The sequence below is a fragment of the Callionymus lyra genome, chromosome 12, assembly GCF_982586985.1.
Source record: "Callionymus lyra chromosome 12, fCalLyr1.hap1.1, whole genome shotgun sequence".
NCBI classification, from domain to species: domain Eukaryota; kingdom Metazoa; phylum Chordata; class Actinopteri; order Syngnathiformes; family Callionymidae; genus Callionymus; species Callionymus lyra.
In genome coordinates this window covers 24,317,950-24,329,470 of record NC_141829.1, presented here as the reverse complement: position 1 = coordinate 24,329,470, position 11,521 = coordinate 24,317,950, and the positions used below count along the sequence as shown (strand labels likewise).

At 38.4% G+C, this 11,521-nt stretch overlaps 1 protein-coding gene across 2 annotated transcripts; it reads left to right on the top strand.

Annotated features, from left to right (window-relative positions):
- Nucleotides 1–95: 95 nt before the first annotated feature.
- fancb (FA complementation group B) lies at nt 96–7,643 on the top strand. 2 transcript variants are annotated; one of them, XM_087803428.1, is made up of 8 exons: nt 96–927; nt 1,002–1,157; nt 1,228–1,311; nt 2,590–2,718; nt 4,323–4,495; nt 5,531–5,940; nt 6,104–6,341; nt 7,184–7,643. In XM_087803428.1, exons 1-8 carry the CDS (start codon nt 97–99, stop codon nt 7,584–7,586), a joined length of 2,424 nt encoding a protein of 807 aa, XP_087659554.1. In that variant the 5' UTR covers nt 96; the 3' UTR covers nt 7,587–7,643. The 2 variants fall into 2 exon arrangements, with proteins under 2 accessions (XP_087659554.1, XP_087659555.1); XM_087803429.1 differs by having other exon boundaries at nt 860–927; nt 1,006–1,157.
- The last annotated feature ends 3,878 nt before the right edge of the window (nt 7,644–11,521 follow it).

Here is an 11,521-nt window from a genome sequence, read left to right as displayed (position 1 = left end):
TTAACCGTTCTTTAAAAGTCGTATTGCGGATTTCGCTGCTTCAAGAACGACATTTGTTCAGCAAAATGAAGACAGGAAGCGGGTAGGAATATCAGCATGTCTCACTATGTGACTATAAACGGGAAAATAACCCGAATTATCTGCCAACGTGCCGCAAGAAAGCATCAGATTTCTTGTCGCACTTTCTTATTTAAACCGGACTTGAAGGAGTTCGTGGAGGATGCAGCCGCAGAAGGAGTCCAGGAAACGACCAAGGTTGAAATCCTCATATGTCAAAGTGCCTTCGATGAAAAAAGGAGATGCAACACAGTCTGTGTCTTGTTGGGGACGAGGCAGAAGAAGGGAGAAAACTTCCACTACTTTCTTTTGAAAAAGAACACGTCTAACCATTTACAAGCAAGCCTCGAGTTCACACTGTCTTATCAGATCACCGGGAAGGTGTCCATATTCCAGGGGCCAACTGTCACCTGGACTCATGATGGAAGTGTGTTTCATGTACAGGAGGGAAAGGTGAGCCAGACACCTGTGCACTTGTCCAACATGGTCTTCGGACAGCTGCCCATCCGGAGAGGACAGATCTTCATAGTCGGACAACAAACCAGTGGGAACACGGTTGGTTTCTTACTGGAGGATGGAAAGACATTCGATGCAACTCAGATTTTCCCTCAGCAGTACTTGTGTGTCCTAAGGTGTGTTCAAGTTCTCTCTGCGTGTCATGTCCATGGTAGGCTGCGCTCTACTGCGGTCGCTGCGACTTCTAGTCGGCAGCTGGTTTATTTTGAAAATTCTGCCGTCAAAGACACGCTCAGGCTTCCGTTCGAGGGACCTGAAGATATCAGAGTGGTTGACACGGGACGAAATGGACTCTTAGTTCTTGTGACTTTTGATCACGGGAATGTTTGTGCTGTTTGGAAGGAAACATTTCAGGTACGTACATTAAACCATCATCTATGACCATCATAGTCAATTCTTTAACGTCTACTGTCTCCACTTATTTTCAGATAGCTGCCCAGTGGTCGAGTGTCACCTCAGTTCATGTCGACGACTTCCTCCGATGCGGAACGGATCAGTTGGTTCTGATTTTTAAAGAGGACGGTTCAATGGGAAGTTCACTGGACAATTTCCTCATTACTGACCTCTGTGGTATTTCATTTTCTGTAAGGGAACGTACACTTGACTTCTGCAAACTATTGTTGTTCACTAAATACACCTGTGATTTCTCTTCAGCGGGGTCAGGAGAAAGAAGCAACAAAGCCCTCACTTCCAGAGAACTATTTGCTCACTCTTAGAGCTCTGGAGTCCAGACTTCAGGTCAGTTGTGTTAAATGGTTAATACAGTTTCAAATAAGCCTGCTGGTCATCACAAATTTCATTATTAGTGAATTGAGAAGAAATACATTGAGAATAAATAAAGATTCAATGACATTTATTATACTATCATCATTATTATTATTATTATTATTATTATATTCTGCAATAATGCAATGAGGAAGCATAAGATATTGGTTTCCCATGCAACCCAATACCATATAAACAGTTATGATTATATTATGCTTTAATTTAATACATTTCTTTTAAAAAGGTTTATCCGGCATATTGAAATTCATACTATAGTTTTTACAATATTAATTCATTGTTGATACCTCCATATTTCTAAATAATTTAAGATATAACATCAAATGAAGTCCGTATTGTGAGCATATGTTTAATGAAAAAGAAATATCTTGTTTAAAAATTTAATTGGGAGTTGAATGCAGTATAGCTATTCAATAACTGTCCACATATATACCATATAATTAATTCATTATACGCAAGGCACATAAAGGAATTGGCTGTCAATTATTAGCTATTTTTTGTTGATCATTGGATTGCTTAATGAACAAACATCCACTTGAAAAAGACTATATTATATATAAAAAGGATGATCTCCTAGTTGCAATGTAGAGACAGAGGATGACTGTTCACAGGAGAGGTACACATAGTTGACAATACTTGTAAATGCTGATTTTGTCTCTCAACAGTGCAAAATGGTTTAATATTAACGTAATGGTACGGGGCCGCCCTAATGAAAGGTTAATAATCATAATGATATTGAAAATGACTCACTAATATGTGTATTCTACATCAAATCCCGCCTATCAAAGTGTGTCTTTGCAGTTGTTAAGGATGTTTTTTATTATACAGCATGTCCAAAAAAGGAATTTTCTATTAAAAAATCCTTACAAAAGGAATATAATATAATATTAATGTGCTTAAATCAATACGGCAAAATACATTAATGAAGTAAAAACAATTATTCGTATAATTAATATCTATAACTGCCGCTTAGAGCGAGAGGCGGGGAAACACTGAACAAGTTGCCACAGAAGATGCAAAGAAAAATATCAATTCACACACTCGCACCTTCAACAAGTTCTCAATCTCCTATGTATGATTTTGGACTGTGAGAAGAAACCGGAGTGCCCGGAGTAAACATACCTTAGCAGAACAACAAACAAACAAACTTCACAGAGAAAGAATGGATGAAGTGAATCTGCAATCAGAAGTATTTCGTGACCAAGGTAAATTGTGAGGTTCTGTTTGGATTAGAGCGGACTGACGGTGCTGGAGGAGCTTCAGAGGGACGTGAGAGTGAAGGAGCGAGTCCTACGGCAGTCAGTGCGAGCGCTGGCTGATGCTGTCACACAGAGAGACACAAGTCTCACCCCGCATGAACAGGTGCGTGCAAGAAGACGTCTTCATGAAACAAACCCTCACCCTTGATCAGTTCTCGGCTTCTCCATGGATTTGTTGATTAAAAACAAATCCTACCCCTTCACCTCAAGTTGCTTAGGTTTCCTCCATCAATTGTCACTCAAGTTGATAAGTTGTCACATCTGAAATGGCAGCTCTGAAGCTGTGGCAGTCGGCGTTTGAAAAGCTGCTACTGGCATCCAGAAAACCAGATGAGAAACGGGAAGAAAAATCACAAACATTTTTGATCCATTTTAGAACTTTTGCATCTATTCAGACTCTTTTGAGTATAATTATCTCAGATGTAGATTTCATTTGGAGCTCGCTGACACGCTTTTGTGGATTCCTCAAATATTTACGAGGATCTTGTCACCCTGGATAAATGAAGGACGTAATGTTCAATGACGTGTGGACATGTAAACGGGATGTCTTAGCCAATTAATGAGAGGAATAAGGTTGAATTCTAGTGGCTCTGGAAATCTAATTATAGAAGAGATTGATGAGTTGATGAGTGCTTCGACGTAACGGCTGTTGTGAATTGAGGCAATATAAATAAGACGCGACATGATGGAAGAGAGCGATGATGGAGAACAGAGTAGCTGCACTGCTACTAAACATGACTGGAGAGTAAAAGTTCATTTGAGTGAACTGCCAGCCTTACATTCACAGCCTTAAGTTGTAGAATGGCTGCCACTCAATCAGTGGTTATAAATGATTGAAAAGCCATTTATTAAATTAATTAATTTATTATATATTTTTTGGATACGTGTCATGAGAGAAGTCAGTCACACTTCTGGAATTTTTTATACATTTTGAAAATTCTTAACTTAAAATAACAAAAACAGGAAGAAACTGTGTACAATAAAAATGGTAATAATGATTTAAGAAGTAGCAGTTTGTCTGATAAACGCCCATGGGCGAAGTTAAAAATGCAGGATAATGGAGGAAAAGAAAAAAGAACATGCGTTCAAAAAATGATTTTTGGAAGGTCCTAAAAATGTGTTGCAATATATTTATACACAATAATTGCCTCGTGTAGCCCGGTCTTCATTTATCAATCGGTACCAGCTGGCATGTTTTGAACACGAGCGAACCCCATGCATTCATATTTTGGTTGTATAAATAGCTAAACAGGAAATCTACAATTTTTGCCTTCAGATAAATTGGAATCTCACTAAAAAATTAGTTGGCAATAGAAATGTTAGTTGATTTTTATTTTTCATAAACCTTTCCACCTGAAAGCATGTTAAATATATATTTTTTCTATTTATACTGTTTCTGTATTGTTATGTCTTTTGTACTTTTCTGCCTGCACTGATGTGGAATTGGTCTTAAATTATATTTAGATTGTCTTGGAAAAAGTCGTCAAACCACCTACGTTTTAAGGTCTGCTGATACAGTTTCCTGTCTTACACCAGGAAGAAATAATCCCCTCCTAAAAAGGACTTTTTGAGCATACAGTAATTCAACTCCTGCCAGCAGCTACCAGCACCTACAGGTCATGTGTTCTAACAAAATCACAGACGAACTGTCACTGCTGTCACACACGCCTGTCACAGCCGATTACACTCTTCCCCTGTTCTGTCCAGGAAGGTCTCGTTCCACTGTGGGACTGTGATGACGAGTCAAAGGACGAGTCTTGGGGTGACATGACGGGAGACGCGCCAGCGCTGCCTACGAAACCTCGAGTTGACAAGCTGTGGCATCGAATCTCCGAAGAGCGATTGGTGGTGGGAGTGATACTAAGCGCTGACAACCACACGTAAGATTGCATTTCAAACTGCGTGAGTAAGAACCTGCTGCTGTTGTTGCAAACTGTCACGGAAATGTGCCTTTTCTGACTCATTTTCATCCATAAATGATCTCTTGCCACCTTCGTCTGAGGCTGTGAGATTACGTTTCCTAAAAACCCACTAGTAAAGTACTTAAGGAAAGTAGAAAAAAAAGATCAAGTGCTGTAATTAAGTTAGTAAGAAAGTAATATTTGTATAGCGCCTTTCCAGAATTGTAGAAACAACACAGAAATTATTTTTGGTTTTGTTACATTATAAAATAGAATGAATAAAAAGTTTGTTATAATAAAATGATCACTCTTAAATTAAAGTTGGTATGATAAAATTTAAAATGTAACGATTAAATTAAAATAAATAAATTATGGTTATATGTTGATTACTTCCTTACTGTTTGCCATTATGTGTTCAGAGTGTATTTGGGATGCTAATTGTATCTAATATAATTATTATTTCCTTTTTTGTTTTTGCCTTCTGACAGAATTGTATTTTGTGCTGCAGTGAATTTATTTTTAATTGTCTCTTTCTTTTTTATCTGATTTGTTTTCTTTTTATTTTGATGGAGGAATTTGTGTAAAAATGTGTATTTAATAAAACTATATTTTTGATGTGCATTGGATTTAATATACATTTATTTTAATAAATAATAATTTAATTGTTTTCTGAATAATTTTGTTTCAGTAAAGATTATTATTTATTTTAGCACCTGAATAACAGTGTACACAAACAATTTATTTTAAAAATAACTATCAAAATGTTTGAACATTTGCTTCAAATTTATTTTCTCATCAACTCGTACTTCCTCCATTTTCCTCTTCTTCCTCTGCGAAGGAGGTGATTCTAAATGTCCTTGTAATATGAATGTTTGATAATTGGAAAAAAGCCACCATGAGGTTCATAACCTCTGTTGAAGGTCTCATTCTGCCCTTGCATGGCCTCTCATTATCCAGGACCAACTAATATTTCGTGACTCTTTAAAACACAACTTCTGCATGTTTTTGTTCCAGACCGCCGGCTGCTGTGAGTTTATCCATCGTGACAGCGACAGAAGCCAGTTTTACACCCGCTGTCATCCACACCCAGTGCCAAGTGCTCCGGCTCCCCCCGCTCACTCCTGCGCCCCCCACACCCTCTGCAGCCTGTGAGCCGGCGGCCAAGAGAAGGAAGCACCGGGCCTCGGACGGAGGGCAGGACCAGCACGTCGACAGAGTGGCTGTGACCGGTGTGACCGCTGTCGCACCTCTGCTGAACTCCGACTCCGTCAAGTGCCGCATCATGCTTCATTACGTCCAGGGTCCTGAGGCTCTTGCCCTCCGGAAGAACCCAGCACCACTTGTCCTTCAGTGTGGGCAGATCCTTCTGGACATCAGGCAAAGTTTCCAAACACAACTAGAGAAAACACCTGATGACAAAACAGGTAATTCTACATTTATAATTCATGCTCATCGTTAGGACTATATTTTCCATTTTCGATACAGTGCTGTTTGATGTCGATACAGTAACGCAATCTTAATGTGCATCCGTTTTTTTAAACTCTTACTCACTGTGGAGGATAACTTTTGACACTTTCTTTCCCCAAGATGGCGCTCTCGAGGATTTCCTGACTCAGCTGTCGGTCCAGGACCACTGGATCTTCCACATAGATTCGCCTGAGCACAGTCTTGGGGATATAGAAGGCTGGATGGAGACACGCATGGCCTGTAAGAGAGTAGAAGTGAACCCCAAGTATCTCATCAAGTCTGCAGAAACGTCTACTGCTCTGCTGCTGCACTGGCAACAACTTACGCCTTTCATGGCGGAGCTCATAATCCATAGCAGGTAAACTTGCCTTTCCACTGATGACCATGATGTTTCTGAATAACCATTATGTCCGTCATCCTTTACCTCAGAAAGTCCTCCATGTATATCATAATAGTAAAGGTTTGTCATTGTAAATATACAAGTCAACCCAAATCTATCTTCCCATTATAATTATTGATGGATGTTACACTTTCAAGTGTAAAATAATGTTTGTTTTTCCAATATAAGTCATAAACGAATAGTGATATTGAGTTCTTATAGAAGTATAACATTTAACCCAGAATATTGAATTTTTAGATTTAACATTTCAAATTATGAAACTTTTTATTTAAATGTTAAGCATTTTATGTATTATTAAATAATTAAACTGAATAGTTTATATATAGAAATGTTGAATTAGTTTTAATCATTGAATCAAAAGAATTAAAAAGTAAAAAGTAGTTATATATTCCTATATATATATGGAGAAATTTTCCAAATCCAATGTTTTATATCCGTTTAAATTCATTATAAAAATGTTGGCAATTTCACATATTTAAAATGTTTATATTGCATTAAACTATACATTTTGAAAATGTAAATTTTAAATTATTGGAATGGCAATACCAAACTGTGTACAAAAAAAACGTATTCATTTGAAAAATATTTAATTGATGTATTCAATTATTAAGAAAAATGTCAACCTTTAAATATACATTTCAATATACAATATTTAAATCTTAATTACAAAATAATACATACAAAAAGAACAAATCTACAGCCATAAAACCAAAGTAAACCATGGGGGCCTTTATTTTATTATCATAAAAGTTAGTTCTAAAGTAAAGTTATTTTCTGTTTACTTTCTGTTATGGTTGCAGGCGTGTACAGGTGCTGCAGTTCCTTCATTCTTTCCTGCCGTTTCTTCCCGAGTCCTGCTCAGTCCAGCTTGTCAAAAGATCAAGAGTCCAGGAGTCTGCTGTGATGCTTCCTGCAGTTCTTCACAAGGAGCTGCTGTCAGTGCAGGAGTTTCTGTCTCTGCTGCAGCCCAAACAACAGGGAGACAAACCTCCTGAAGCCGAAGAGAACACGGATCCAGGATCAGCGGAGGAGCTCAGGAGGTGCAGAGAGGTCTGGCAACAGGAAGGGGAGAGGAGTCGAACATGTTTGAGCCCCCTGTTGGATGTAGAGAGGTATCGCACCCTCATGCAGAAGTTGACTGGAATTCAGCTGGAGACAGATTTATCTGCTCTGGTGGAGACACAGAGAATTAGGAATGTCTAACCTCTGATGCATCTCTTGTCGTTCATGAAATTGTCAATTAAAAGAGTTGAACCATCAGTTTTCATCTTATACTTCTCTCAGGACAGAACGTTTGTTTATATCTTCCTGTTTGGCAAAATAACTGAAAACAAGACTAATATATTTTGATGAAATTCTCAGAAAATACTGATAAGTTTCCTAAGGATGTAAAGCTCAAGCAACTTCCTCGCCTACTTTGCCAGCTAATCCACAGCACTTCTTCCATATTGTCCTCACGGCTGCAAGGGACATTTTAAATACTGGTAAAGGTAATAAATTATCTAGAACTTCATTCAGGCCAATAACGTCAAATTAGACATTTGAGGGAATAAGTACAATTGTTATTATTCTAGTTTATGTTATTGTCTTTTCACTTTTGCCAAACCATTAAAATAATATTGTTCTATTAAGTTATTCCATATTTATTTGTATCTATTTTACAAATGATTCTAGATATCATGAACTTCTTATCTTTGCCGAGTCGAGGCGATAGAAGTGGTAGCTTTCTCTACAGGCGACTTTCCAGCATCTCTGGGGAAATACAGAATATCTACGGTCAACTGATGCAGATTGTACCTGTTGGACCAGGGGTGTGCAAAGTTTTTTTTAAAAGGGTTACATTTGATGAAGCTAAAACAAGCGAGGGCCAAATATTAAGAGCGTTAAGATTAGAGTTATGTCAATCAGAACTTCAAAATAAAAGCTCCAACATGACAAACCTTTTCATTGATAAGGAATGAGCATTGAAAAGTCAGCTTTGCTTTTTTTTGTTCACCTATAAGGCTTAAGTGCCATTTATTTATTAGTATTTTACATTCTCAGGTTAAAAATAAATATTTTACGATGAAAACATTTTTTTTCTTATATTTTATTATTAAAATAATTAATTATAATTCAGATTCCAAATTGATTTTAGTTTTCCTGAATGTGCTTCTCTGCCGCTCTTGGACATTTGACTATTTTTCCTAAGGCACTGTGACTGGAACCTTCAACAGTATTTCAGTGTAGGTGTGTCTCCGACAGAAGCCATGGTGAAGGGGGTCCTCTGGGCCACACATCCGACCGGCGTCTTTGACTGAAAGCTTTTCGGGATACCATCCTCACGCTCGGTTTATTTTGCCGTGAATGTTGTTGAGTTCAAAGTGTTTGGATGTTTCCTCCTCTGCTGCCGCTCCTCTTTCAAGTGAACTTCAAACTCTCCCGATAGAAAAAAAAGGAAAAAGCAACTTGGCACGATGGAGAAGGTCTTTTGGAAGCTGCTCGGATGTGTGAAGGTTTATTTTACTCCTGAGGGAGAGAGAATTCAACTTTCCTTCACACCTTTAATGTCTTTTTGTTTTTAGTTTTCACCAGAAAACTTTGCATGCTTCTTTATTCTTAGAGCAAATGTTTCTTTAGAGGGATGCTTCTGTCTTCTTTAAATACCGTTCTTTAAATCAAGCTGTTCTCATCCATGCTTGTTCACTGTTATCAAACTCAACTAGCATGAAGGTCATTCTATAAAATGTACTATTTACATCTTCACATTGAGTAAGACATGTAACAATGCATATATACAATATTTTAGTTTTGTTTTAAGCAGATTCCTTCATTTTGATCACCCTGTAAAATCCATCCATCCATCCATCCATCCATCCATCCATCCATCCATCCATCCATCCATCCATCCATCCATCCATCCATCCATCCATCCATCCATCCATCCATCCATCCATCCATCCATCCATCCATCCATCCATCCATCCATCCATCCATCCATCCATCCATCCATCCATCCATCCATCCATCCATCCATCCATCCATCCATCCATCCATCCATCCATCCATCCATCCATCCATCCATCCATCCATCCATCCATCCATCCATCCATCCATCCATCCATCCATCCATCCATCCATCCATCCATCCATCCATCCATCCATCCATCCATCCATCCATCCATCCATCCATCCATCCATCCATCCATCCATCCATCCATCCATCCATCCATCCATCCATCCATCCATCCATCCATCCATCCATCCATCCATCCATCCATCCATCCATCCATCCATCCATCCATCCAGTCTTTTTATTTATCCATTATTCATTTAAATGCTGTTACAAGGACCCTTCCCAAAATGGAAAATGCTTCATTTGTACATTATCAAAATTCATTAAGGTGAGACAAACTGTGACATCATTGAAAACTTGACTTACGCACAGATTAGTAAGTAAGTAATTTTTATTTGTATAGCGCTTTTCCACACCAGGGTCACAAAGCGCTTAAACAATCAAAACAATATTCAATAAAGTATATACTTTAAAGGTCAAGATAACACTGAACAATACAGGAGTCTCAGAGAATCAGGGAAAAGCCTGAACAAATAAGAATGTCTTAAGATGTTTCTTGAAGGAGTCAGTAGATCCATCAAGCTCAAAGAGAGGAAGATCGTTTGCGAGGAACCATCAGTAGATTCTGATCCACAGACCTCAGAGCCCGAGCTGGGGTGTAAGGCTGGATCAGATCACTGATGTAAGGAGGAGCCTGACCATGAATAGATCTGAAAGTAAGAACCAGAATTTTAAAGTTGATCCTGAAAGAAACTGGAAGCCAGTGAAGAGTTTTAAGGATCGGAGAAATGTGAGTTCTTCTACTTGAGCGGGTTAGAATTCTCGCTGCAGAGTTCTGAATCAACTGCAGGCGAGACAACTCCTTCTTGTTAAGACATGAAAACAAACTGTTACAATAGTCCAGACGAGAAGAAACAAACGCATGGATTACAAGCTCCAGATCATGTTCCGACAACATTTTCCTAAGTTTAGAGATTTTTCTCAGTTGAAGGAAACAGTTTCTGGTCAGTTTTCTGCAGTGTTCAATCAGCCATTGTTTGATTTCTGGCAAACAATTGACTAAGCTGTTCAGCTTCTGGGACTCAGTTGGATCAAAAGAGCAGTAGAGCTGGTTGTCATCAGCAAAAATGTGATAAGAAACATCAGGAAACCTCTGAATGATTTTAGCGAGGTTAGTGGAATGAGCTCCTCATGCTAACAGAATACATATGACCAAATGTATGAACTTATTGTTAAGACTGTGTGAAGACAAGTGCCAGAAATGTGTTCAAGATTTCTTGAACAACTATCTCAATTAAAATGGTGCTCCAGGAATAAGAACGTTTGATGGTTGTCATGGTAACTGACATTTAGATCATCTCTCCGTGTCCTTTACAGCAGCTTTAAATAGAGGAATGTAAAGGTGAACCTAAAGGTCTCCTGGGAAGATTTACACAACATGACATGGTACGTATCTATTTTTCTGGTTCGGAGGAGCTGGCCGATGAATTATGCTAATATGCCATTTTACATGATGCTTTGTGTGACCTCATGTCAGGAACAATCTCTGGAATAATGTGGTTACGTTGATGAAGGCCATGATTCCAGCACGCTGAGCTCTTAGCTTCAACGCACCAACATGGATGGCTCATCTAGAGGCCACCCCGTAACACTTGTTGTATAACTTTAATATTAGAGTCTCTTGTCATGTAATTCGACAATGAAATGACAATATATAATGTCTTAAATCAAATTGGGACGTATGAGAGGGAAACATCAAGTGTTGCTAAATTGAATTCCGTCTGATATAGAGTTCCTCCTAAAATCAGCTTCTTACGATAACAAAAAGTCTTGATGATTAAAGAAGTGTTTTTAGTTTCTCTTCTGTGTAATTGTTTATCTGTGATGCTTCAAACATGCACAGTTGTGTTCATAATGACTCACTATAGAGGTCGTTGACCTGGACCTTCTCCTCTTATTGATCCTCCAGGTCATCTTCCTGTTTCCTCTTCTGCTCGATGGGTCAAGTAAACAACGTGGGCGGCCATTGATTACAACGTTGTGAACTAATGTGCACGTTTATCAGTCACACCTATACACCATT